The sequence below is a fragment of the Contarinia nasturtii genome, unplaced genomic scaffold (assembly GCF_009176525.2).
Source record: "Contarinia nasturtii isolate CC-2019 unplaced genomic scaffold, AAFC_CNas_1.1 Cnas_scaffold_1371, whole genome shotgun sequence".
Classification (NCBI taxonomy): domain Eukaryota; kingdom Metazoa; phylum Arthropoda; class Insecta; order Diptera; family Cecidomyiidae; genus Contarinia; species Contarinia nasturtii.
This window is the reverse complement of record NW_022198708.1, coordinates 3,112,741-3,140,382: the sequence shown is the minus strand read 5'-3', so window position 1 is coordinate 3,140,382 and position 27,642 is coordinate 3,112,741. Positions and strand designations below refer to the sequence as shown.

At 33.4% G+C, this 27,642-nt stretch overlaps 6 protein-coding genes across 8 annotated transcripts; 1 reads left to right on the top strand and 5 right to left on the bottom strand.

The window, feature by feature from the left end:
- Positions 1–22: 22 nt before the first annotated feature.
- LOC116345905 (tetratricopeptide repeat protein 21B-like) lies at positions 23–6,693 on the bottom strand. Of its 2 annotated transcripts, XM_031775667.1 has the most exons (13): positions 6,580–6,693; positions 6,250–6,468; positions 5,792–5,981; positions 3,803–5,715; positions 3,325–3,719; positions 3,056–3,253; positions 2,737–2,977; positions 2,556–2,653; positions 2,372–2,479; positions 1,086–1,242; positions 844–1,012; positions 424–762; positions 23–306 (listed from the first exon to the last, which is right to left on the bottom strand). In XM_031775667.1, the coding sequence occupies exons 3-13, from the start codon at positions 5,955–5,957 to the stop codon at positions 122–124; spliced, it is 3,969 nt and encodes a 1,322-aa protein (XP_031631527.1). In that variant the 5' UTR covers positions 5,958–5,981; positions 6,250–6,468; positions 6,580–6,693; the 3' UTR covers positions 23–121. The 2 variants fall into 2 exon arrangements, with proteins under 2 accessions (XP_031631527.1, XP_031631528.1); XM_031775668.1 differs by lacking the exon at positions 6,250–6,468.
- A 307-nt stretch (positions 6,694–7,000) lies between these two features.
- Positions 7,001–8,440, bottom strand: LOC116345797 (venom serine protease-like). Its single transcript, XM_031775479.1, has 5 exons — positions 8,327–8,440; positions 8,241–8,262; positions 7,620–8,174; positions 7,427–7,542; positions 7,001–7,105 (listed from the first exon to the last, which is right to left on the bottom strand). Exons 1-5 carry the CDS (start codon positions 8,375–8,377, stop codon positions 7,085–7,087), a joined length of 765 nt encoding a protein of 254 aa, XP_031631339.1. The 5' UTR covers positions 8,378–8,440; the 3' UTR covers positions 7,001–7,084.
- Positions 8,441–9,433: 993 nt separating this feature from the next.
- LOC116345942 (aminopeptidase N) lies at positions 9,434–17,820 on the top strand. Its single transcript, XM_031775749.1, has 13 exons — positions 9,434–9,569; positions 13,998–14,362; positions 14,427–14,621; positions 14,689–14,844; positions 14,907–15,078; positions 15,160–15,305; positions 15,370–15,520; positions 15,587–15,798; positions 15,877–16,362; positions 16,428–16,611; positions 16,690–16,889; positions 16,965–17,279; positions 17,349–17,820. Exons 2-13 carry the CDS (start codon positions 14,034–14,036, stop codon positions 17,608–17,610), a joined length of 2,808 nt encoding a protein of 935 aa, XP_031631609.1. The 5' UTR covers positions 9,434–9,569; positions 13,998–14,033; the 3' UTR covers positions 17,611–17,820.
- On the bottom strand, positions 9,564–13,632 carry LOC116345864. Its single transcript, XM_031775578.1, has one exon. The coding sequence runs from the start codon at positions 13,482–13,484 to the stop codon at positions 9,636–9,638; it is 3,849 nt and encodes a 1,282-aa protein (XP_031631438.1). The 5' UTR covers positions 13,485–13,632; the 3' UTR covers positions 9,564–9,635.
- On the bottom strand, positions 17,800–23,435 carry LOC116345943 (tubulin alpha-1C chain). Of its 2 annotated transcripts, none has more exons than XM_031775751.1 (8): positions 23,292–23,435; positions 19,877–19,892; positions 19,650–19,708; positions 19,519–19,555; positions 19,379–19,446; positions 19,273–19,300; positions 18,391–19,193; positions 17,800–18,326 (listed from the first exon to the last, which is right to left on the bottom strand). In XM_031775751.1, exons 1-8 carry the CDS (start codon positions 23,292–23,294, stop codon positions 17,991–17,993), a joined length of 1,350 nt encoding a protein of 449 aa, XP_031631611.1. In that variant the 5' UTR covers positions 23,295–23,435; the 3' UTR covers positions 17,800–17,990. The 2 variants fall into 2 exon arrangements, with proteins under 2 accessions (XP_031631611.1, XP_031631612.1); XM_031775752.1 differs by lacking the exon at positions 23,292–23,435 and adding an exon at positions 20,784–20,801.
- Positions 23,436–23,879: 444 nt separating this feature from the next.
- Positions 23,880–26,596, bottom strand: LOC116345759 (zinc finger protein 12-like). Its single transcript, XM_031775425.1, has 5 exons — positions 26,277–26,596; positions 26,034–26,175; positions 25,464–25,958; positions 24,786–25,387; positions 23,880–24,089 (listed from the first exon to the last, which is right to left on the bottom strand). Exons 1-5 carry the CDS (start codon positions 26,469–26,471, stop codon positions 23,940–23,942), a joined length of 1,584 nt encoding a protein of 527 aa, XP_031631285.1. The 5' UTR covers positions 26,472–26,596; the 3' UTR covers positions 23,880–23,939.
- Between the last annotated feature and the right edge of the window lie 1,046 nt (positions 26,597–27,642).

The window sequence follows — 27,642 nt, the reverse complement described above, 5'->3', positions numbered from 1 at the left end:
TGAAAAGCAATATAGTTGCTGAATTTCAAAAACTAACCTAGGTCTTAGATCTATCAGAATCCAAAGGTAAAATTACAAGAAATCCTTGAGATCATTTATGTGTTTTTTTTTTAAACTCTAATTACAATCTCAAATTATTTCGACATTTATCCAAGACATTTTTGCAATGTGTATAATCTGGGTGAAGTTTGAGAACTTGTTGACAAACATCAATTGCGTCTGCATATCGCTTGATTTTCATATAATTAAATGCCAGTTTATAACCAATTGATGCTTTTGACTTGCCGCCATATTTCCACGCCAAATCTGTAAATGTCCAAATAATTGTATTTTTATGATAGAACAATCTGTTAAATGATGCCCTTTTCTTGCAAGAAAAATCTTGCAAAAATGCATCGATAATACGAATATTTTGTATCTTACCATAGTGCATGGCAGCGATGCGATAAATTTGATCTTTTTCCGATAATTGTGCGCTCAATTCATACGCCTTAGCACATGATTTATTGTGCGCTATAACTTTATCCAATAAATCCATTGCCATGTCATTTTTATTCGCTTGAATATAGATGTGAGCCAACATCAACCAACATTTTTCCAAATATTCGGCATCCTCAAAAGTCCATGTATTCCGTGCCACACGTTTCAATTGATTTTTTGCTTTTTGCGTTTGTTTCAATAAAATATGAGCAGTTGCCAGTCCCAAAATGGGTCCAACATGATCACGGTACTCTTCTTGCATTGCAATCTCAGTGAAATCACCTGAAAAAAAAAGAGAACAATTCGATTTGATAACGGTTTAATTTAGATTTTGTCAATGATTTTAAATTGTCTTAGTCTCACCTAATGCCGTTTCGATTGAATATTTTTGACGTGTTGCCATCAAATGGAAATTTGTAAGCAAACGAAATGATAACGAATCATTCTCCACGCTACTGGTGCTTGATTGTAATTCTTTGAGCAAACGTTCAGCCGTTCGGAGTGCCATCAATTTTGATTCACGAATTTCCGACTAACATAAATCAAAAGTGAAACATTTTGAACGAAATTATAAAGAAGATGTCGAATTTTAAAATAATTCTTACCTCATCACTAAAGGAATCTGGTACGGATTCGTTTGGTAAATCATTATCAGGATTGAGACAAATTTCAACCATATTGCAGATAGCTTGATGACCCCATTCCGAACTGCGACGTGCATTGTTAAAATAACGAAGGGCATTATTTGGATTTCCACTGTACCTAAGGGGAGAATCACAAAAGAAAATTATCGAATTAATTTAAAATAATCGACAAATAATCGAAAATGAAATCAATAAAAATGTGAAATAATTCTGAATGAAATATGATGTTATTAGCATCAAGCAATTATCTTGAACAAATTGAGATTTGGTAGTTTTAATCGCGATTCTGTGAAAGAGAAGAAAAAAAAAAACAAAATGCTCACTATAGAATAGTACTCCCTACCGTCTTAATACGATAGGATTGGGTCCGCTGGTCACTTCCTAGATTAGAGAATGAAACCATACAATGTAATTATCAATAAATAATAAGCAAATAATACAGATTCATATGAGAGAGTAATTTGAATTGCAACTAAATTCCAACGGTAACTTACTAATAGAACGACCGCGGCTTGATTTCTTTTGCCGGGAAGAGTACGTCAATAATTTTAGTTCTTACACTGGTGATGGTTCGACACGATGTGAATTGTTGCCGGCTCGTTGGTTTGAAATGTCACAGTCAAATACACACTCACACCAACACATTCAAATCGGTTTGTCGTTGACAGTGGCCTATATCGAACAGCGAATGCGTTAGCTACTATGAAAAATATGACAATTATAACAACAGAGTAGAATATTCAAACGAACTTAACATTGATTCCTTGTGTGTTGTTCTCTCCGCTGCTACTACCAAATCTCAATTTTTCGCCAGCAATTTGTTTGCTGTCGCGACTTTTGTTTCTTTTGTATGTTTTGTCTTACATTCTAATGGTTTCCCAATCATCTATCACTCACTCACTCATCCACACACACACACTCTCTTTTTATTTCACATAGATTCAATTTCTATCAGACAATATATTGAACTAACTGGTCAGTTGAGCTGACAGTACGTTAGCCAGCTATATGGACCAAAACAATAGAAGTTATTGTTATAATGAACAATCACTTCTATTAAAACAAGAAAAGTGATTCATCATTAAAACAATAACGTCAATTGTTTTAGCCCATTTAGCTGGCTAACGTACTGTCAGCTCAACTGACCAGTTAATTCAATATATTGTCTGATTTCTATCATCTTCATTTGACAATCTCATACGTAATACATATATTACAATTAATGTATGAATGTGAATCCACTGTACCATTCATGTAAGCCTTTGCAATAATTCAACCCGGCCTCTTGATTTGGTTGCGGACATTTCTGTTCGGCACGATCAAGAAATGGAAGGGCGTCTGGCAACGCGGCCGACCTAATGAATGAATTAAAAAAAAATAATTAACAATGACCCTAAATAAACACGAATTTACATTCAATTGAAAATTTACCTGCGCAATACCTCAACCAAACGCGCCAATGCTGTCCAATATGTCGGTTGACCGATTAACAATTGCGAAAAATGATATGCAGCACTTTCGAAATTCATCTAAATGTTACCAAAAAAAAAAAAAAAAAGAAAATATTGAATATTCTTTAATTTGTAACATTTCTTTGCTGATTGTCACTTACTCCACGAAATGAGAGATCAGCGGCCATTACACTAGCGGCTTCGTTGTTTGGATCGTGTTTTAAAATTTTCGTGCACATATTTTGACATTCCATAACATCATTAACTTGCAAATGAAGACGTGCCAGAGCAGTCACTGTTTTTATGTCGTCTGGTGAATATTTTAATGCTTCTCTATAGTGTATGATTGCTTGATTATTATCGCGCAATAATATTGATTGCTCAGCCATTAATACACAAATTCTAAAAAAAATATCAAAATTCAATTGTTAAAATTCGATTTTCACTTGAATTTTACATCATTTTCGTAAAAATTGTTACTTGGAAAGAATTGCATTTTGCTCATAGACGCCAGCCGATTGTTCGACAACGATACGATTTTGCAAACGATATTGATTGTCCCGTGCTTCTTTAAGTGTGGCCAATGATGAACTCAAATGGCCGGATTTCTCACGAATGCGTGCCAGTAAGAGCAATTGCTTCGTTCTCGTTTGTAGCAATGTTGTGTCATCGTTTGCACTAATAAACATAATACCAAAATTCAATACATTTGATGAAATTTATTTGGTGCAAATTTGAATAATTTATACCTATTGCTTGATTCGATGTCTTCAATCAATGTTTGTTCAGCATTTGAGAATTGCTTCAATTTCAAAAATAGTTCGGCCAAATCCAATTTCATCGATAAGTTCTTGTCATGCATGGTGGCTTCTTTGTAATAAGCAATTGCTTTGTTGTATTGATGCGTTTTAACATAAGCTCGACCCAGTTTACTAGCCAACAGTGGATCGCTTGGATTCTGACGCAATGCCATTTTAAAAGCATTTATTGCCTCCTCTGGTTCTTGTATAGACATGTATGCATCGCCCAACATCAGATAGCTTTCTGGTCCCGGCATATATTCAACCAGCTCTTTGAAGCATTGTGCAAAGAGAATTCGATCTTTTTTATGATTCAGATAAACGTATGCCAATTTATTTTTCGCCTAAAATATCCAAAATTAAATGTTTATTATCATAAAGTTTCAAAAGTAATGAATGAAAAAATGTTGTCATTTTCAAATCTCACCTGCATATAATACGGTTGGCCCGGTTGAATATTTTTCAAATAATGCAAAACTTTATCAATTTTTCCTTGTTGCAATGCAATATCTGCACTTGCAATTATAATTCGACCCTCTTCCGGTGTATTACTGAACTCTTCGAATGAATGTTCCATTATTTTGATGGCTTCACTTTGTTGATTCATCAATAAATATACGTCGATCATTTGTAAATAGAGTGTAACACGATCAGACAATTCGAGCGCATATTTATCTTTTGATTTATTCAATGATGTATTTGAATTGGCTACGCCACAAATATTCAAGGCTGTTTGAAAAGATTTTTGTGCATCCTCAAATTGTAGTAGATTTTTCTTAATCACACCATTCACCAGATGATACATTGGATTATCACGTACTTCAAAATTGTGGCTCAGGCAAGTCTCTAAATTTTGATTGGCCCGTTGATAGTGTTTCTGTTGAATGTGAATTTGTGCCAAAAGTAAATGTGCATCACTGTACGATGGATCAATGTCATTTAGCAGACGTTGCAGTGTTGCTGTTGCTTCGGAAATTTCACCGCATAGAAATTCAATTTTTGCCAATTGATAAACAGCCAGAACTGATCCCGGGTATGCCTTAACAATCGCTTCAAGTATATTTAAACTTTGTTTCAATGAAATATGCAATGTTTTCTTTGTTACATCGATATCATCAATATTAATGGTCGATTGTGTTGGTGAATACTTCAGTAAATCATTGGTTATGTTCAATAGAAAATCTGGATCGAATCGCCGTAAGTATTCGGCACCATACGGTATAGTTTTTAAATTTTTGAAATGAATTTCACATGCTTCGGCTAATATTGAAATGGCTTTATCCGAATTGTTTTCAATTGTTTTTGCTGACATATACAATAGCAATGGATTTTTTGTGGTCCCTTGAATTTCACACAGAAATTCAATTTGTTGTTTAACCTGTTCGCTAACACCCGACTCGGCCATTTGACACACAGTTAGGCCACACAATGCCTGCAATGAGCTGTCATCAACTTTCGTTGCGGCACGAAAATGTTTCACCGCCTCCTTGTAATGACCTTGTAATATCGACTGAAAGCCCAATTCTGTCAAATATTCCGCTTTCAATGGTGATAATTGATACGCTTTTTCTGCAAATAGCATGGTACAATTGAGTATGTCTTCATTTCGACTGCAATTACGTGAAAATAGTTGAGCAAAATACAAATGTAGATCGGCATTTGTTGGTTCACATTTTGCCAATGCCGAATATAATTGTTTCAAATAGATTAAACCAGTTTCGGCTTTTCCCTCATGACAAATTATGCCGAGCGTTTTAATGCATAACGCCTCAATATTATTCGGTTCAAGATTTAATATACGAGCTGATGTTTCTTTTGCATTCTCCCAATTCCAGCTGGCCAATTGAATTTTCATTTTTTCCACAAGCGGCACATTTGTGTCCGGATATCGAATCGATAAGTGATTTAAAATATTGGTAGCCGTTTCATAGTCACTATTTTGCTGATGATAACGCACTTGCAATAAATATGCATCAACATTTTTACCATATTCCAAAGCGATTTCAGTTGCATCCAATACCTGTGCACCATTTTTCGTTCGAAGATTTAGTTCACACCATGCTTTCAACATGAGAGCATCAATCGATGTATGCAACAATTTCAATGCTTTCTCCGCATATTCTTTGGCCTTTTCTAATTTTCCACTTAAAAATAGAAATACACCGGCATAGTAAGCTGATTGACTGGTTAAATGTTTTCGTTCCTCTTTCAAACGTTGATCGAGCGATGAAATTGCCTCCTTATCAATCACCGTACATCGTTTGTGTGCATAAATTAAACCAATAGTTGCAGCCATTCCATATTCTTTATCCGATTGCATCGGATTTAGTTCACGAATTCCTAATTCAATAAGAATGAAGATCATATTTGTCATTGTCATTTCATCATGATTTGATGGGGAAAAAACCCGTCATACCTTCCTGAGTACGATTGCCAAGCGACAATGCAAATCCATTGTACAATCGAAAGCATGCATTGGCTGGAAATTTAGTTAGGGCTTCAATCGATTTACTTTGCATTGAATGAAAGTATTTCTCCCGTCCATAATATAAAATCAATGACTTATAGTCCACTTCATCCATTTTGTCTGTCGTCTAATATTCGGACTATTTTTTTTTTTTATAAATAAAAAATAAACAAAGTTTTAAATAAAATATTTTTATTTTTCATCATTAAGTTCCGTGTACAACACAATGTGAATATTCTGGTGCATATTTATTTAGAAAATGTTGTAAAAATGTGCAATTCAGTTGCATTTTATATTTATTTTCAATACAGTAATCAAAGGCAAACTACATAGGAGCATAGAAAAAAATTGAAGATTAATCAGTGTGTTAGTGATAAATAATAAATTCCATTAACCCGCCAACATACCTTTGCCAATAATTTGCCCAAACCTTTACCAGAATACTTTGCCGGCACCTCAGTGTGTTCCATGACAATGATTTTATTGAATTTTTTGTAAGAAATAAATGCTCTAGATGTGCCAAGATCAATGAAAAATACCATACTATTTATATCGTGTTGAATGTGCGGTATTAATGCTTTCGATCGGGTCATATAACCGCTGGCCATTATTGTTTTCTTTTTATTCTATAATAGTGTGCAAGGTGCTTGTTAAAGCCAATTTTCAAAATTCTACGATTTTATTTAATCTAATTGTGTACATTACATCAGTTCAATAGATCGAAAGCTGTTACTTACGTTGTGAACGAATGATATGGCAAAATTTCAAAAAAAAAAACAATTTATAACAACAACAATCTTTTAATTTAATTTCTGTTTATATTTGTTTGGTGTTTTATCGTTTCCATGAAACAACACAGAAACATTGTTTGACAGCTGTCATCAACCCAGCGCCACCACAATTCGCCACACTCACTCATATTCATATAATTTCTATTGGACTGGTCAAAAAGAAACCACACGAAGGATATTTGAATTTTTGGAACGTTAAACATTTTATTTTTAAATACAGATGAAACATTTTCAGCAAAATTAATTTATTTCATTTAAATTTCGATCATTTCAAAATAATTTCCAATTGGATGCTTATATGAATTTTTGAAATATTTTTTTAGCTGTCAAATTCAATAATTACTTGGAAATATACGCAAACTATAGATTTGTTGGTAAAAATATATTTTTTTATTCCGTATGCCATAGATTTCTTATTTTTTGTTAGTATCCAGAAGCAGTTTTAAGGATTTTATCTTCGTGGATTGAAAATCTGAAAAAAGTATGAAACAAAATGTTAATCGATTGTCATGATGTGTTTGAGCAAGTGTTTTATGATTGGAATGTATAGAATACTTAAAATCAAGTCGACTGAATATGTGAATAAAAAACAAACAAAATGAAAAAAAATATAATTAATTATACATTTTTCTTGTTATTATAAACGTGTGTATAATGAACCAATAATTTCGAATTTTTAATTATTGAATATTAATTTGATAAATTCAAATCTACACTTTTGGTCATAGATTTGATCATTCTAGAAAATATTTCATCTTTATTTTTCATGCCATAGATAATGATTACTACTCACCTTTGGAGTTTCAATAAAATCACGATGTCTTCTAAAAAGACCAAAAAGTTCCGGTTGCCCTGCCTCATTATTTATAATAACACCAAGGAATCTACTATCTCTTGTTATAACCGGACCTGAAAACGAAATTTTATGTTTGAATTTTTCTAACATTTTCTAAATCCGGTTTGTCAAGTAAAAAATATGAACCGACCTCCTGTCAAACCACCGGTCGAACCTTTTAAATTGACACACAAATCTCTTCCTTCCTCTAATGGAGCGAAGTTTGGCCCAAATGCACGCTTAAAATGTGTTCCATACGTTTTTTCACATTTGGTAAAATCAATCAACGTTGTATCAACATAAAAAAAAACATTGCGATTCTTCGGATCCGATTCAATAATTGTAACCGTTTCACCTGTTTTCGGTCCAGCGTACAGCATATCCAACCAACCTATGTTGCCAAGGTCGTTTCCAAACTTGAGCTTATTTTCATCTTTAAGTTGAATTACACCGATATTGTTGGCATACGGAAATTTTTCATCATATCTTGGATGTGCAAAAATTTCACTTTTTGTGAGATTCACTGAATGGATTGGTTCAGCCGAAGTTATTGGGCCAATCAATAAAGTTACCGAATCCTTTTTATGCAAGCATGATGCTGATGTTACTATTTTCCATGGTGTTAAAATTGTTCCCAAACATACACCCGTTCCACTGTCTATTCTTACGACGTAATTTCGTACTTTATAACTGACAACTTCCACGACTGTACAGAATATCAATTATTACATTATTAAATTATTGTATAGTTTATAAATGAACAAATTATTACCCTTTCCAGCTCCTTGAACTTCCTGTTGAAAAAAAAAAAATTAAAATTAAAAAAAATAGAAGAGGTTATATAGTGACATTTTTTACCGAATATTTATATAGAAAAATGAGAGCCACAAACAACCAAAATGAGTTCATTGTAATTTTCAATGGATTAAAGATCAGCTTTACAATTCATCGATCGAATAATTTTCAAATTATGTACAGTCATCGACTGATAGTCAGCTCTTTTATAGCATTCAGTTTCAATTCAAGTAATAAATAAATATGGTAAAAAATTATTCACATTATGAACTTCATAATATGAAGTAATGTAACTTGTAGGGGAGTGATTTCACTTTTTTTTTTAAACATTCGAGGGAGTTAGATAGAACTGAATTGAGTCAATTTATATTCAGTTTGCAACATTGAGATAGCCGTCTCTTTGCTAAAGACACATCATGGACAGAATTTATACGACATTTGACTAGACATTTGGTATTCGAACAGCATGCTCGTATATCGCACCCCCTAATTTTACCTACTCATTTGATGTCTAAATACATCTTACGTCTTATATAACAAAAAATAAATAAATAGATAAGATGTTTTTTGCTTTTATAATGGAATTTATTTACAGACATATTTCATAAATTTTAATTTTCGTCAAATTACGCATGCAAATATACTCGTAATGTATTATCTGGCTATAACAAATATTATTTCGCAATTGTGTATATTTGAGAAAAAAAAATATCGAACTTGCGAATGATCAAAAGATAATTTGTACTTTCTCTGTCTTCAAACTGAGAAAACTTTGACTCATCGTGTCTCTCAGGAGCATATTTAATTGATAAGAATAAAAGGAATAATTTAATTTATTTTGGTCAAATGGCACGTACGCACAGATTTGCTTTTCACTGACGTCCACAATGCCATTTATGTTATGAAAACTCTCAAGATACAGTAAATTGTTTTGGTTATTCATTCGGCATACAATCATAAATTCATACAATTAGGTTGTTGAATATGAATAAGCATAAATTTGCTTTAATTGGATAATGCATTGGGCTAAATTTGAGAAATGTCACAAATAAAAACAAACCAATCAGCGACCGCAAATAGAATAGATCCGCAGATCAACAAAAAAACGCACACACAATCGAATGGGTCAACCTGCGACATAATATGAACTTAAGCCCCGCCAATGTGATATCAGTCTGTCTAGCTTTATCAAGGAAACCGGATCAAAATTGCTTGCATTCTTTGAATCACATAAAAATTGTCGTGTTTTATTGAATACCAAGTGCTTCAAACACTGTTGTTCTCTCTCATTAATTTATTATTTATTGTAAGTATATTTGTTAAAAATTATTTTTATATTTATAATCTTTGTGAATGAAAATAAAGCGAATTTCTACCGTTTTTTGTGACAAAACAAGTTTCGCCATAGTTTGCGTGTGTTTGAATCAAGAATTATAAAATATACGAATAAAACGAAACCCTGAATGGTAGCGGTTAAACAAAATAAATATGAAAATATTATTCCCGATTTAATTGATGCCAAAAATCCAAATATCCACGATAGTCCCAAAAGAAAAAATAAAAATACGCATAAACGAAGCTGTGCCATGACAAGGGTGCGTTTATTTGACCGAATATTCGCACTGGAGCCACCTAAAATATTATAAATGACCAAAATAAAAATGATTAAATTCGCTAAGATAATCAAACCAATGGGTAAAATTAAACCAAAGCACAATGAAGTGCCGGATGGATAACATATTCCGCCACCATCGCCACCATTTGAATGGCCAACACTTTGTACATACGATTCGGGTGAGATAATAACAACAATTAGAACAGGTACGAGCGGTATTGCCCAACCGATTAGAAATGATTTCAAGAAAAATCGTGTCGATCGTTGTGGCCCGAGTACAATGACATAGCGCATAAATTGCAAATAAGCGGTGATTAACATCCATGAAAATGCCACCAAAATGGAATACTGAAGAAGTGCACCGAGCACAACACAAACGATAAATCGTTGTTCCATTACCAAATACAACGAACTATATTCGGTGTTAACAAAACAAAGTAGAACCATTTGTAGAGCAATTGCAGCTGAAAGTTGTATCAGAACAATTGAACTCGGTTTTTTGCGCCATGTTCGAAAGAATATGGCTGTAATTGTGATGCCACAAACGCCCATCAATGACAAAAGACAACCAAGTAACGTTATTGTGTCCAAGGCTTTCTGATGCGATTCGGTGATAATAAATTCATATTCTTCAGTGTTTGATGATTGAAGTACCGTACCAACAATTAAATAAGAGTAATGTGTTAAATGTGAACAGGCACATAACATGATGGGATCCACTGAATGTTCTGATTTTTCAATAAATTCACATCCATCATCAGCCCATGTGGCATAATCAACATCAAAATTCCAGTAGCCACACATCGATGATGAGCCATTATTCGATGGTATGTTTCGGCTTCGCATAAATGTTGGTAATAATGATGGTAAATTTGGTCCATAGCCTGGTATCAACACACTTATTATTCGTCCCGTTGATTTTGCCCAACGCGTATTCTTATACTCTTGAAATAGACGATCATTGTAGTAGATGGTTATCACAATTTTAATGGGTGATGTCACAGATTCCTCCGTTTCATTTGCCATTTGATTTAGTAAATTTAGTAAACTGATTGGTACAAATGTTGCAATTTCTAATTTGTCGTCGTTTAACAATTCGTCGGATGATTGATTTGCATAGAGTGTCTTGATGTAATAGTCTGTAAAGTCATCGTTGTTGATGTCGTTGTCGTCGTCGTTTCCACTACTTCTATGGTTGCTTTCGTCATTTGATTGTTGCTTTGACTTTTTTATCAACGCTACACCGGATACATTCTTAATGGATGGATCAATTACATAGACGATCAAATTCGGTGTTTGCGTCGTTATCGTACCATCATCTGAATTCACCACAATCGTATTATTGTGATTATTATTTGCCACTGACGTTATATCAATTTGAATGCCATTTAAAATGTTATCAAATGCGTCCAAGAGGATGTTTGTTGAATTAAGTGCCGCCGATTTTCGTGTTGTATTCTCATTTAAGTACATTAAATTATTATAAATGGAAAATATGTGCTCTGTATCGTTTAAATTGAATGTGTTGTTTATGCTATTTTTGTTGTTGATTCGAGAAAAATCGCTCATTATTCGTCCTAAATAAAACAAATCGGCCGCCACAACATTTAAATTTTGTGGATTTTTTTGCAACAACATTGAAATATTTTGCATCACATAGATGTCATCGTTGTATGACATTTTAGCGTTGAATAATTCAAATAATTTTTCAGTTAGATGATCGGGTGTGCGATGGCATTTCTGTTGTGATTGATACTGCCATATGCCACCGTATAGAAAATCACCCACACATCTGCGCACCGCAGGCAATCCATTCGACAATAAGCATAATTCATTTGATGGAATTGTTTCGCCAATTTTTGCGTTAATCCAACTCAAGCCATTGGCCATTTGATTCGTTTCAGGCAAACAGTATTCCGTGCTATTCAATGACACATACTCATAATCAGTGTCTGATGTCAAATATCCCAGTAGCTCTTTTAGAATGTCGTACATTTTTATGATACGCAAATATTCATCGAACTCATCGAATCTACTTAGCGATACGGTTAAATGGCACAACAATCTTATTTTAAACATTCCCAAATCATGTCGCTTCAATGAAATTTCTTCAATTTGCATAATTCGAACATTTTCAATATTAAATTCCATATTTTCAAATTGATTTTTTTTCAACATTTTGTACACATCTTTTAAATGGTCACGCAATTGTTTGGCCACATTTTTAATAAAAAATTTCCGAAAGAATTGTTCACACTCCGTACACATTGTATTGAATAGCATGGTGAAAACTTCACCACGTTCACGTCTAAATGCAACGACCTTTGTTGATTGAATCATATCAAATTGCAACATTGTATAACCTTCACACCAATAGTAACCGGGTCCCTCGCCATACAATTTTAGTTCATAAATTGCTTTTGATGTCTTGTGCAATCTAGATTCATTGGTGGTTTTTCGGTTAATTTGTTCGATACTAAGTGCCCCTGACCACTTTTTTCGACCGATTTCAACCGTTCGAATTAATTCATCGTCGGCATTTGTGAAACATTTTACACCAGACTTTATGGTATGCCATACATAGTTTTCATTGTAAACGGTCAAATATAATCGACGTTTTTTTCGATTAAAATTTAACACCAACTCTGGAACGTACATGCGTAACGTTGACGAACACACCAAACAGTCAAAGTGACGATCGATCCAATTCCATTTGCCATATTTATTTGTTGTTAAATATGAACCATTTACAATTTCAACATCCCAATTTACATAGTTTATGGAATTGACTTTTGTTTTCCAATCATTTATACTCGAAATAAAATTTGTTCCAGGAGCAACAGCGAATAAACATCGATCACTAATTCGCAAATTATTTACAATTGACAATTGTCGAAATAACTCTGTTTTCTCCACTGAATCCATTGTGAATAAATCATCTTTACACTTGGTTTTGATTAGCTTTTCGACGTCATCAAATTCTTTTACATCATCCTTATCAATCATTTGAATTGAATGGCAACATTGATCCGAACTATAATATGATGTAATAAAACTATTTTTCGGGCATGCCGTTGAAATTAATCTCGTATAATCATTGTTTCGACGAAATACACATAATACATTCAATTTTTGTTTGCAATTTTTTATGGAACCAATGTGAAGACTTGAATTGATCAAAGCACTAAAGCATCCATCGGCCGCGACATAATTTTCATTGATAAGCTCTACATTTATTTTATCAAATTCAACTTGTTCACCATTCAATTCACCGGCCGTCGTCCAAATAACCGGTCCAAATCTTGTGAAACGTTTTCCAGGTAGCCACACTTCCGTTACATTCATTTCAATGAGATAATTCAGTAGCTCGTGCTTTTCATTCTCATGCAAATGATAAAATGTCATTGATGATCCATCATAAATGCACTGATTTTGCCAGATTTTCGGTTTCGTTAATAAAACACACAAACGAACATTATTTGAGCTTATTGTTGTGTAATTCAATGGGCAGATTTCACTTTTCTCAAATTCATGTTGCGTTGAATGACAATCGGGCGCTTGTCTGGGTATCCAACCATTTTCATCACAACGTCTTAAGATATTCATTTTGTATTCATCCAAACACAATGGATGCGCCTGAATTTCATGTGCTGAAATTTTATTTCGTACATCCCATAATACACCAGAATACAGTTCCGGCTCACACACTTCAGTTGACGTTGAACTTATTTGCAACAATAAACACACAATTTCTGAAAAAAGATAATTTAATTGAAATCTTGCAATAAGATAATTATGATTACTATTTATTTATTTCGTTTCATCTTTCTCGTTGGAAGCGAAATGAAAATGAAAACTCACCAAAAATCAAATTCTTCCAATTCATTGTTGTGCAATTCATTTGAATTGAAATTGGAATGTGACTGATTAATAAGTTAAAAAAAACGGTCAGTTGGAATAAAATATCTTTATCAATTTCGATGAGATTAAATGATATCGCATGCTTAATTCATTTTTTTTTAAAGAGAATAAAATCAAACTTGTTGAATATCGTGTGGGATTTATTTGCATATTTTTAGTTTGTAACTTTATTCTATTTTTCATTTAATTTTATCGCAGGTAACAGAGATAGATAAATAAAAACCGTGTCAGATAATGCGTGGCATACATTTGCCGTTGCTGTTGCTAGTCACAGCATTTACTGTATTTACACATGCAAAACAAAATGCAATACGAAATCGTCGCAGCATTGAATTATCATCGGCTCAAAAGCTCATCACCGACAATCGTTTGCCAAATGATATTGAACCGACCAGTTATATTCTTGATTTACGTCCCGATTTCGAAGCATCAACGTTTACCGGAAAAATTCGAATGAATTTAACGTGGAAAGCTGAATCGAAAATCATTGAATTGCACTCGCACTACGAATTGCAAATTGATGAATCCAACGTTAAAGTTCGATTGCTTACCGACACCGAATCGTATGTGGCATTTTAATTCCAATAATTTTATGATTCTTTTGCATTGATTTCATCTATTTTGCAGTTTATCACAAGCAAAACTCGTTGATATTAGACGAACAGATAGATTGCCAAAACGGCCCGTATTTCAGGTGTATCTTAAGGAACCATTGAAAAATGGCACTAAATGTGAATTGGAAATCAATTTCAATGGTCACATCTACGAGCAAGCTGAAGGTTTATTCAAAGGCAGTTACACCAATGAAAATGGCGTCAAAGTGTAAGAGTAAATGGCGTCATATAATCATATTCTTCTTGATTTTTTCTTTCTTTCTTTATATTTACAGCACATACATGGCCACACAAAATCGGCCAAATAATGCTCGCAAAATTTTCCCATGCTTTGATGAACCATCATTCAAAGTACCATACACAGTCAGCATATCGAGACCATCAAATTATTCCACCATTTTCAATAGTCAAGTTGTATCGACCGAAAAATTGTAAGAATGCGAATCATTTTATTGTATTACGATTTTTTTTTCAATGATTGATGTATTTTCAGGGAAAATAAAACGGATTATGTGATCGATTACTTCAAAACTACAACTCCACTGTCAACATTCGCTTTCGGCTTCATCATTTCACAATTGAAAAAAGTGAATGCCACTCCAACTGCACTAGCTAAACCAACGATTAATGTTTGGGCTCGCAAAGATTTACACGGCGATTTAGTTGTATGTATTTTATCCTTCATGACAATTATTACCACACGAACAAAACTAACAACATCATTTTTTTTCCTTCGAAAAACATAGGATATCTATGAAAAAGTCTCGATTACCTTGAAATCTATTCAAAATTACTGGAATATTGATTTCCCATTGGATGAATTGAATTTGGTGGCTGCACCAGGTTTATCAACAGTTAAGCCAATTGATAATTTGGGCTTGATTCTATTTAAGTGAGTAAATGTCAATTATACTTTGTAAAATGTCAATCTAAATTTCCAAAATGTTTGATTACAGAGAAAGTGATTTGGTGAACCAAGGATATTATTTAATTGCACAAGAGCTGATTTATCAATGGCTCGGTACATGGATCACTCCATATTGGTGGACCGATGCTCATGTAAACAAAGCAATTGCTGGATTTTTGGCAGCCTCAACAGCAAACGAAGTAAGTAAATTGATTAAATTTCGTGTGTTCGTACATACATTAAAATGAAACATAATTTCCATTTAGATTGACAATGGAAAAGAGTTTGATGGAAAGTGGCCGATGACAGTTTTATACTCAATTTATTATGAATTCAGTAAACGATACCCACATTCCCGAATCACCGCAATGAAACAAGAGACAACATGCAGTAAAACTGAATTGGTACTTCGTATGTTGAACTACACTCTGGGTGCTGATACCTTTAAAAATGGACTTCGAAAATTATTCCAAAAAGAGTATGAAATTCGTGTTGTTTGCTTGAAAAGGTGACATTAATTTAAACAAAAAATTAAATTAAATATTCCTTCAAACAGAGAATGCAAAGATGTCTTCATGAGTGATGATGTTTGGAAGTATTTGACGCAACAAGCTCAAGCCGATAAAAGCCTTCCGGAAGACGTGACTGTAAATGAAATCGCCGCCTCATGGATAACAAAAGATCGTTTGCCAGTTGTGAGTGTTGAACGTGATTATGCGGCAAATACGGCGGTTGTTGCGCAACGTGTTTATTTACGTGAACGGCCGCATGATGTGCCCGAACAAGACAAAATGCTATGGTGGATTCCGCTGATTTTGATAACGCAAGACAATTTAAATTTTAACAATTTTAAACCGCATCTGTGGATGAAAAAGACACGTGACATCATCTTGACCAATTTACCAACGGAAGATAAATTTATAATTGTCAATCCGGAAGAAATTGGCCCATTTCCAGTCAATTACGATACAAGAAATTGGAATTTGCTCGCATCATTCTTGCAATCAAATGAAGGCCGCAAGCAAATACCCACTTATACAAGGTTTGTTCAAATGTCTTTTGATGCCGTTTTGGATACGTTCAAATGAAATTTGTTAAATTTTTCAGAGCAAAATTGTTGCACGATGCATGGAATCTTGCATACGCTGGCGATTTAAGCTTTGCAACTGCATTCAATATGACTTTATTTATGAAATATGAACGCGATCACTTGGTTTGGAATCCAGTATTCACATTCATTGATCATATTGGGCGACACATTGACATGTCAAATGTTCACAAAAAATTCGAGGTAAAATTTCATCGATCATCGTAAATTTCTGCATGATTTGCACCCAAACAAGTGTAAACCCATTGATTTACCTTTCAGATTTATGTACGAATGCTATTGACACCATTGTACGAAGAGCTTGGTCCAGTGCCACAAGAACACGAAGAGAAATGGAAGGACAATTTAAGATCATTGGCAAAGACGTTCTTGTGTCGTGCTGGTTACAAGCCATGCATTGAAGAAGCTCAAATCGCATACCACAAATGGATGGACAGTGAAAATCCAAATGAAGGCAACCCGTATGGATTTGACTCTTTTTTTTCGAACATTTTCCCTATTATTTGATTTACTTACTCCTCCATTTTTTTTAACAGCGTATCAAATCAATTCATTTGCCCTGTATTCAAGTGGGGCACGACTGAAGAATGGGAGTTTGGTTTGCAGCGTGTCATCAATTTTCCACCATCACGAAAACCAAGTGAACGAACATATTTGCTGAAAACGCTTGCCGGATGTCCGATTAGTAAGGAGAAAATTGAACGGCTGCTGAATATAACGATATTACAGGAAAATGGCAATTTCACCGAAAATGATCTATTCCTAATATTCAGCATGCTTTCGGGTGGATCAAGTGGATATACAACGTTGTTCAATTTCTTGCAAGAAAATTGGGATCAAATCAAAAAGAAGTATGATCTTTACCGTTGAGTTTTGGATTTCGTTTGCATTCTTTAACCATTTTTCCATTTCATGATCAGCTTCAAGGACAAGACGAATCTCTGGGATAATTTGATAAGTTCATCGACTGGTGTGTTTACAACGCAAGAAGGTTACGATATGGTATCGAATTTGTATGCCAAACATCAAGGTGAATTTGGAAGTGCCGATCATATAATTGAAAAATCATTGAAAAACATTAAAGAGGAGACCAAATGGAGCGATGCAAATTTGCCTGTGATTGAAAAATGGTTGGACGACTATTTGAAAACCGTGAATGTCAAAGATCAGAAATTTTTATAAATAAATAGAAGACCGAAATTGTACTAGTTTTCAATTATCTCACACAATTTCTCAATTCACATTTAATATCGATTATATTATTTTTTGTAAGAGTATTGCGTATATTTAAAAAAAAAAGGAATTCAATACAGAAAAAAGGAACATTTGAAACTTTTCAGTCACGATCAATAAACAAGCAAATCAAATAAATACTTTTAATTGTGAACGAAATGTGATTTCATTTATTATTTTCGGTTTTTCATGTAGTTGCCGTTGCTTTTAGTAAAAATGATTAATGTTTTCACTAATTGTGTTAATTTGTTGAAATGTGTTGTTGTGCTGAAAACATTGAATTTAAGGCATATATGAATTATATTCAAGCGGTGAATTCATGTTGATTTTTAATATTCATCTCCTTCACCAACATCTTCAGTTGAATCGATGCCAACTTCTTCGTAATCCTTTTCAAGTGCAGCCAAATCTTCACGGGCCTCCGAGAATTCACCTTCTTCCATACCTTCACCGACGTACCAGTGAACGAATGCACGTTTGGCATACATCAAATCGAATTTATGGTCCAAACGAGCCCAAGCTTCAGCAATGGCTGTGGTATTGGACAACATGCACACAGCACGTTGAACTTTAGCCAAATCGCCGCCAGGAACAACAGTTGGTGGTTGATAGTTGATACCGACTTTGAAACCAGTTGGACACCAGTCAACAAATTGAATGGAACGCTGCATAATATTGAAAGTTTTATTTTTTTATTTCGATTTTATCTGTTTAATGGGTTTTACAAACCTTGGTCTTAATGGTAGCAATAGCAGCATTGACATCCTTTGGGACAACATCACCACGGTATAACATGCAGCATGCCATGTATTTTCCATGGCGAGGATCACATTTGACCATTTGATTGGCTGGTTCGAAGCATGCATTTGTAATTTCAGCAACGGTCAGTTGTTCATGATAAGCTTTTTCGGCCGAAATAACAGGAGCATAGGTGGCCAATGGGAAATGAATACGTGGATATGGCACCAAGTTGGTTTGAAATTCTGTAAGATCCACATTGAGTGCACCATCGAAACGCAATGAAGCTGTTATTGATGATACAATTTGACCAATCAAACGATTCAAATTTGTATAGGTTGGACGCTCAATATCCAGATTACGTCTGCATATATCATAAATGGCTTCATTATCGACCATAAATGCACAATCGGAATGCTCCAATGTGGTGTGAGTGGTCAAAATGGAATTATATGGCTCGACAACTGCAGTTGAAACTTGTGGCGCTGGATAGATACTGAACTCCAATTTAGATTTCTTGCCATAGTCAACCGATAAACGTTCCATCAACAATGAGGTGAAACCTGAACCGGTGCCTCCGCCAAACGAGTGGAACACCAAAAATCCTTGCAAACCAGTACATTGATCAGCCAATTTACGAATACGATCCAAAACCAAATCAACAATTTCCTTGCCAATGGTGTAATGGCCACGAGCATAGTTGTTTGCCGCATCTTCTTTGCCGGTAATCAATTGCTCTGGATGGAACAATTGACGATAAGTACCGGTACGAACTTCATCGACCACAGTTGGTTCTGTAAAAATTAATGAAATTTGATCGTTATGAAAATATATATGTTTTTACATTTTTGTTCAAAATAATTCAGATTGTACCTAAATCAACGAATACAGCACGTGGCACCTAGTTTTTAATGTGAAAACAATGATAATTACATTTTTGCATGCAAAAGAAAACAAAACAACAACAAAAATCATTTACATGTTTTCCACTGCCCGTTTCGGAGAAGAATGTATTGAAGGAGTCGTCACCACCGCCAATGGTTTTATCTACAACGAAAAAAAAAAATCAATTGTTAAATTCAAGTTTAAGAGGACCATTTTGATGTAATCCCGAAATACCTGAGGGCATTTGACCGTCCGGCTGAATTCCATGTTCCTAAATGTAATCAGCGGCAACAAGTTCCAATTAGTATTATTATGATATCAAGAAATTAAAGTTTTCTACGTGTAAAAGTTTATGTATAACTTACAAGACAATAAAGTTCCCAGCAAGCATTGCCAATTTGGACACCTGCCTGTCCAATATGAACTGAAATTTCAAAAATATCAGTGAGTTTTTGTCAATTGAAATATCCCCAAATCTGAACTTCAAATATTGTCCAAACGAGTAGTACAATTAAGTACATTTTTGGTACAATTATTTAGACCTAGTCCCAAGTTTCTAATTTCACGTGACCGGACATTTGAATATACATACCTGAAATACATTCTCTCTGCAAATAGTAATAAAATTAAAAACAAAGAATTATTTTCAGTTCATACTAATCTCGAAAATCGTGAAATTTATTCTTATACCGAAAAAGTTTTTTTTTCTTCCAAAAAGAATTGTCAACTTTTTTCATTCAACGTAATTTGTGGCTAAGTAAGACAAATTCAAATTTCAACATGCGCGGAACTCAAAATCGATTCAAATAAGTCATACAACACTCCATAATCCGGACTCAGCTCTCAGCACCGAATGTCGATGGATTTGTTTGCTTCTTAGTTTTAACAAATGTTCCATTGTAAACATACAAATTGTTGTACATTGGAGGAAAAAAGTAGCGAAAAATGATTTTTATCGAAGTGGGACATGAAATAACTAGAATCATAATTTATTTGAATGTTAAATAGTGTTCGACACATCATGGTACCACGAACTAGTTATATATTTTTCGGTTGGTTCAAATTGAAACAATTTGATGTGTGTTCCTTTTCACTATATTATATTGTTGTATAAATTACTTTGGATTGCAAGCCGGTAAATGTAGTTGCCGATTAAGTAAAGCCAAAAAGGATTCAATATACTAAAAAAGTCAACAATTTCATTTTTGTTTTGGCTTCATCATTATTATAGTTATTAAGTAATCGGTTTTGATAGAATGCGGCATTTATATATGTTTGACACAATGAATTATGGAGGTTTTTCCATTTTACTACTTATAATAAATGATACAGTTTGTTCGAATTTACAAAGTTTGATGAATGAGGCATTTGATTTTGTTTGTAGAAGTGATTGGTCAAAATTTATTGTTTGTAAAGCAAAAACAATATTCTCTCCTGTTTTTTGATAGATGCGTGGAAATTTAAGTACACACAATTTGGGTCAGAAGAAATCGTTTCACCTAGTAATTTTTTGTAATTTGTTTGTTTTTACGCTCATTGCCTACGCGTTCCCATGCTCTTGAACAACCATTGGCTCAATACCTTATCAATTAATACTTAAACGTTAAGAAAAATCAATAGCAAAACTCATTCCATTTAAAACTGTTTTCATTTCTTCAATTAAATACAGAGCTAAAAAAAAATTGCTTTACTAAACCCATCCATATGACTTCAATTTAATTTAATCGATCAATCGGAAATGTTAGCATTTAGTATTTAATTAAGATTTGATAGTAAATAGAAATGAAAAAAAGGTTCATCAATTCAAACCAATTAATTCTCCCACAGGCGCATTGTCCACAGAATCAACGACAAGTCGTGTTCTTCATATTTCCGATAATGGGATTCAAGTTTTATTTATTCTGTAAATTGTGCATACAAATCAACGTTCGACATCCACTTAGAGAGAACATCAAATCATCTAGAAAATTGCAACAATATATGCCATCACCGACCGCGACAAAGTCAAAGGAGTGGCGCTTATAGATTCGAAAGCACCCATTTCCTGTCTGTCGTAGAACAATGGCAATATTTTCAACCAAAAATTGATGCATATAATTTTAATGTATTATTTTTGGCATAATAAAGAGGGAGAAGCTTTGTTCAGTAACTGAAGTTACTTCAGTTTATGTGCATAATTCGTCTCACATAGACCATATAAAGTAATAAGAAATAAAAATGCCATTAGCAAAATTTCATTAATTAGCGAACGCTCGTTTGTTCGCCACGCATATGGTTTATTTGAGGACATGTTGACATCATTGCATTGTCTTTCAAAGAATTGAATGTGATCTAATTCTTTATTTTAAGTTTGACTATCGCAAATGGTTACGACATTAAATCGAATTAAAAGAGTTGTGAAAAATGTTAGCAAATTGGAAGCAACAGAAATTAAATGCCTGACGATATATGCATGCAGCATGTCAAATATTTTTTATTCACAATATTTACGATATATGCATTTTGTATGTTTCGTATTGATTTTATTTCATGTATGTTCATTGTGTTTTGGAATTTGTCGATTCGATCCGATTATGTGTACATGCGTGATATATGGATGGATTTGATTATGCGTGTGATACATAAATAGTATCTGTGCATTTTCGATTTCTTATTACTGGCATTACACGTAATTCTTTCATTATGATTATCTGACATCGGTTTTATTTACAAAAAAAAATCAATAATCGACCATTCAATCGGTAATGACAAGAATTGTTTGTTTTAATTGTAGAACAATTGATAGAATCAGAAAAGCGAATGAATGATGTTTTGTTTGAACTAAAAACCAAACAACAAAATTGTTACGAACGTAGACGTTGTGTTTTGTTTCTCGCTTTCTTCTGGCCACTACGGTCTAATGATTAAATTATATGGCTCAGAACAATTTGAAAACTATACATCCGTGTAGTACATGCACACACACACTCACACACACATTTTAAATGTACGGTATTATTTTTCGAAACGGCCAATGGTTCATTTCAATTGAATGTAGTCAATTAAGAGGCGGTATTTCACGATGAAAATTTGTTCCGGTTTAAATATGTAGAGAAATAGCTAGAGAGAACAAAATTTATAAATAAGTAGGAATCATTTTTCGGAGAAATGTAACCCATCTTTTACTGACTAAATGAGCATTGTTACAATGCCCCATCACAAACATTTCAAAAACGCAATTGATTTAGACGACCCACAAAGTGATTGATTTCGCTGTTCACAGCTCATCAGTGCAGCTTTGTAGGACGTTACCATCTGCAGATCAAATCACTTTTAAGTGTGACTTATCAGATGGTATCGAGGTCTGCCGGATATTACCGGGCGAGAATAAACTCCAGACAATTGAGAAAATGATTGTTTGTGCCCAAAACAATGCGTTGAGAACAAAATGTTGAGAAAGAAATATTCAGAGCAAGACAGCGAGAGAAAGTAAGTGAGTAATGAAATTTCAAATTACTATGTAGAAGGATAACTATTTAACAAATGTGAACTGGTTCAATAAAAAAATTATGGTCACTGTACTTTTATCTCTTTTGCTCTTAAATATGAGTCATTTTTGCACATGCAAAAGAAAAATGCTCCCGACGAATTTCGGTGACTCATGTCTGAGATTCAAATATCTCATTTCTCATGTAAACGATTAACGACTTTTGGTCTGGGTGTGTGTACATTAAAACGTGTTATGTTTCTCATTTGTGTTATACTTTTTTGTTATTGACATATGGCTACAAATCTCGTGTCGATAAAAAAAATTGTGAATCCATTGCGTGATTGCAAACCTTTAAATGTATATGAACCCCTAACCCGCCATCAACGTATAATTCAATTTTCAAGTATTTTCATTCGTTTAAATAGTTAAAGTACGGAGATATTCTTTGAAAACCGTTAAATTAATCACATCAGTGTCTATTCAATTAACGATTTTTGTTTTGCTTTTAAAAGGCCACAGTAAAACGCTATTCACTCACCATTTTAACTGGATTCAAATTTCAAATATGCTACAACGAATGAAAAACAATAAACTACTTTCTTTTTTCACACACAAAAATAAAATAACACGAAGGCAATACGCGGAGAACAAAACAATCAACCAATTTGTCCGTAATGTTACAAATCTGAAGATAGACTAACCGTTTTCCATTCGAAACGCCGCTTATATACGCGTTCGTACATACAAGTCGGCCTGTGTTCTTCATTTGTTGTATTATCTTTCTGTCTCTTGTATCGAACATGTTGGCGTGTTTCCATTTGATTTCCATGTTTTATTCAGTTGTGTGTTTTTTTCGGTTATACGTTTGATTGAGCTCACAATGTCTGTACATAAAGTAGAGGAATTTGATTGTTTGTCAATCAATTTCATGGTAGATTGAATATGGAAAAAAAATATAAACTAATTATAAACTTACTAAACCATTTTTGTCAACAGCAAAAATTTATCAACTTTATTCAACATTTTTTTTTCATATTCAAAAAGTTTCTTTCATTTGGCTTAAAATTTCAATGGGAAAAAATATTCAACTTAAAAAGAAGGAATAAAATATTTTCACGTTGTTTAGAATGGTAATGTTAAAAGAGAGAAATGCTGAAGTAATATTACAACTGTTTATAAAATTATCTTATTTTTTGGATTTCGATTCGTGAATTGAGGTGGTGTGTCGTTTCAAAGCGCTTTTATCGTTGAATTTTTTATGGCAATACTCGCACGAAAATGTTCGACCGGCATGGATCAGCAAATGACGGCTCAAACCCGATGAATGACAGAATGACTGGAAAAAGGATGGAAACATAAATTTTAGTTTAAACATATTCGCAAATTTAGTCTGAAGTGTGGGGATTCCGTTAATTCGTATCATTTGGTTTTAACCAATTTCCTTCGAATTATTATCGATTTGTGATATTCGAATATTTTATAAAATTTTTTTTTCAATAATATCAATTCGAATAACTGAAGTTTTTCGATTGATGGAATTCAAATTAACGGATTCCAACTGTATTAAACAACATTTGTTTGATAAATTTTACACAGAGCATGAAATCGAACTTATGGAGCAAATCGTATACTCAGCAGCTACTCCTGAGGTATTAGTACGACTGTAATCACACTAGTATTCATATAGTTGGGAGCAATGTAAGTAAATGATCTGATTTATTTCCAACCAATATGATAGATGTCACCTAGGCCAATAAATACCCAAACTAAATCGACAGTTCAATAACAGTTTTGTCACTGGTGTCGTCTTCTGTATTGGTTGAATATTATAACATTGCAAGCATATAGAGTTTCCAAACTTTGCTCTTAGAGAGTGACGATTTCATTCTCTGATTTATCGAAAAGAAGATATCATTAGATATTAGCTATCTGCCAGTTACACGTAAAATGTGCATTCAAAATAGATAGTAGTTATTATCATATGCTCTTCTTTCAATTTAAAAAAAAATCAAACAAACATGTGCATTTATACCTTTGGACAGAATGGGCAATTATGCAATTCTGAAACCGGATTTTCGGTGTGATTCCGGTTGATATGTTGTCGTAGTGCCTCTTTTAAAATAAATGACTTTGGGCAATGCGAACATTTAAATGGTCGTTCACCGCTGTGTGTCATGAGATGTCGCTTTAAGATCTCCTTTTGTATGAAATTTCGATCGCAAATATTACATTTAAATGGTTTTTCACCGGTATGCACACGAATATGACGAGTAAGTGTACTGTTGCTTGGGAACCATTTCTGACAGTATGGACACTCTTGTCCACTTGTCTTTGCATTGTGATCCCGTTCATGATTAATTAATTTGCCACGTCTGGAAAATGTCTTTGGACATTTCGAACATGAAAATATCTTTAAATCGCCAGACTCATCACGTTCAATACCATGTGGCTGTGACATCATTTCAATTTCGAACTCTTTTCCATCGGATGAAATGCATTGCACTTTAATCTCATTGTCAGTGGTTCTGATGATTTTGTACTGTGTTTTATCGTCCAATATTGTACCATTTTTCGCTGCAACCGATTCTTTTATCGTTGGTAATATTGATTCCAAAAGTGATGCATCATTGTAATCTATTATAATTACGTGATAAAGAACATTAAAAAACAAAGTTTGCCATGTTTAATCATTTTTTTTTTTTTAAATTACCTGTATCCATGCTCTTATCGTCCATTGAATCTTCGGACATATCAATATCATCATTTTTCGCGGTAAATGGATCGATTTCGTACGTTGGATCTTCAATATCATCGGAATCAGTTGATTGGAATGGTTCATCAACTTCATCGGCAAACACATACTCGATTTCTCCATCATCGCCCACTTCTTCCATTAAGACTTCAATCGTTCCATTTTCCATCAAAATACTCTTTGTTTCGGTTGTATTCTTCAGCCGATTTGAGGATCGTGTTTGCATCGAACTGCCACCAAGCGTATCTTGTTCATTGGTATGTCCTTTGTTTGGCAATGGTTTGAGAATACTTGTTTGAATTTCCTCCTTTTTTTCTTCTTCGATTTCTTTTTCAATGATCTCATGGGTTTTTTGCTTTTCTTCTAATCTCTTTTCTAAAGCATCAATCACTTTCATCGATTCAGTGTATTCATCTTCAAATTCATCTTCTGAATCATCAAAAACATGGCTCACTATAAATACAAAATACAAACAATGTAGCGTGATTAATAATATGGAATACTGTTTAGACAATATGATGTTCTTACCCTTTCCAGCGTTTATCAGACGGAAATGGCGCCTTAGCTTTAAATCTGAATTTTTGCACTTCGTTCGAAACAAAAATGATTTCTCCAAAACTAAACGACATTCGAGACATACTCGTTTGGGTAGAGCATCTTGTTGTGTCACCTGGTATTTTTTTTTTTTTTTTTTTTTGAAATATTACCACATTGAATGTATAGTTCTTCTTTGAAATGGAAAAATATACATGAAAGTGAATGAAAACATACCTCGAGACCAGCACATGCCATAATTCGTATAGTTAATGATTGTTCGTTAATATCGAATATTTCAACTGAATTTTCGTCATCACACTGCACTGTACACAATCTACACATTCCATCCGATATTGTAGTGCTTGAACTTTGGTTTTCGGTTTTCATCATTTTATTGCATTTATTTACGTTCGACAAATTTACAAACATCAAAAACACTGTTGTGATAACGTTTGACCACTTAAAATGCTTTTCAATTCCAAAGAATTGTCTGCAATTTTTTTTTTGAAAATTGAAATCGACGATAGATTTGTCTGCATTAGCGTCTTATTCACTAAAAATGAAACTGCATAATGGAGTTTATGTACTTTGACAGTTCATATAGAGCGTCTACTATAGTTTTGACAGGTGTTAGTTAGTTTCGTCGCCTTACAGTTGGTACAACCGATATTCAAACCGAAATCGCCGCACTCATTTTGACAGAAGGATATGATTCTTATGGCACACGCATGAACTTCATAAAAAAGCAGATTTCATTGATCAATATTTGAATATCGAAATAACAACGATATAATTCACAAACACCTTTTAATGCGAAAATCATGTGATGTTCAGCGAAAAACTGGAATTCATTTTTCTGTTTTTAACTGAATATCATTTTTTATATCAGTTTTAAGCGATTTTAGTTTTATTCTATTAAATTCTGTTTTGTTATAAAAATCCGTTAGCTAATATAATTTAAAATTTAAATTAAATTTAGCAGCGATTATGAAATTTAAAGATTAGTCAAACAATAAAAGAAATAGAAAATTATGAAATAACTCAAAAAAGTAATAAATGCACATTCAAAAATTCTGCAATAATGTCAATGTCGCGCCATTCAAACATTTTTTGAAATAATGAACTGAATTGAAATCAGTTTTCAGAAGTGTTAGTGCTGCATTCCATTTATACCGCGAAAAAGATGAAAATTTAAAAGGCTGGCAAATCATCGACTGAAAATAGCTCAATATAATGCAATTTAAAAATTTAATAAATGTTTCACCATCTTTAAATTGCATATTTGGTTAATGGATTAAGAGTTCAAAAGTGTAAACAAGTAAACATAGAAAATATATAAATCAACAAATTAGTTTTTTTTTTATTTAAAACAAAAAAATATCATTTAAATAGTCCAGAACTAATGGAAATTATCCAAAATTTCATCTTAATATAATATTATGTTAAGGAATTTTACTACAACCTATCTATAGCCATTGAAAAGATTTTTTAGTTCAACCTGCCCATCAACTCTGAAAGGTTTCTTATCATATTGTGTTTATCTATGTTATCGTTGATTTGAATACGATCACTATTGCATTTTAACAAAATTTAAATTGTA

Bases quoted from the DNA above. Each gene is read 5' to 3' on its own strand.
- LOC116345905 (XM_031775667.1), bottom strand. From the start codon at position 5,957: ATGGATGAAGTGGACTATAAGTCATTGATTTTATATTATGGACGGGAG. The intron at 2,978-3,055 runs GTAACAATTTTT...TATTTTTTTTAG, and splicing joins CAAAATGCAATTCTTTCCAA to AATTTGTGTATTAATGGCTG. The intron at 307-423 runs GTAAGATACAAA...GGACATTTACAG, and splicing joins CATCGCTGCCATGCACTATG to ATTTGGCGTGGAAATATGGC.
- LOC116345797 (XM_031775479.1), bottom strand. From the start codon at position 8,377: ATGAACTCATTTTGGTTGTTTGTGGCTCTCATTTTTCTATATAAATAT. The intron at 8,263-8,326 runs GTAAAAAATGTC...TTTTTTCAACAG, and splicing joins TTTTTCTATATAAATATTCG to GAAGTTCAAGGAGCTGGAAA. The intron at 7,106-7,426 runs GTGAGTAGTAAT...TACTTTTTTCAG, and splicing joins ATTTTATTGAAACTCCAAAG to ATTTTCAATCCACGAAGATA.
- LOC116345759 (XM_031775425.1), bottom strand. From the start codon at position 26,471: ATGTTTGTAAATTTGTCGAACGTAAATAAATGCAATAAAATGATGAAA. The intron at 26,176-26,276 runs GTATGTTTTCAT...AAAAAATACCAG, and splicing joins TGGCATGTGCTGGTCTCGAG to GTGACACAACAAGATGCTCT. The intron at 25,388-25,463 runs GTAATTTAAAAA...TAATTATAATAG, and splicing joins CGATAAGAGCATGGATACAG to ATTACAATGATGCATCACTT.
- LOC116345864 (XM_031775578.1), bottom strand. From the start codon at position 13,484: ATGAATATCTTAAGACGTTGTGATGAAAATGGTTGGATACCCAGACAA.
- LOC116345942 (XM_031775749.1), top strand. From the start codon at position 14,034: ATGCGTGGCATACATTTGCCGTTGCTGTTGCTAGTCACAGCATTTACT. The intron at 15,799-15,876 runs GTATGAAATTCG...TCCTTCAAACAG, and splicing joins CGAAAATTATTCCAAAAAGA to AGAATGCAAAGATGTCTTCA. The intron at 16,612-16,689 runs GTAAAATTTCAT...TTTACCTTTCAG, and splicing joins ATGTTCACAAAAAATTCGAG to ATTTATGTACGAATGCTATT.
- LOC116345943 (XM_031775751.1), bottom strand. The intron at 19,301-19,378 runs GTAAATGATTTT...ATTAAAAACTAG, and splicing joins AAACGGGCAGTGGAAAACAT to GTGCCACGTGCTGTATTCGT. The intron at 18,327-18,390 runs GTTTGTAAAACC...AATATTATGCAG, and splicing joins TTGCTACCATTAAGACCAAG to CGTTCCATTCAATTTGTTGA.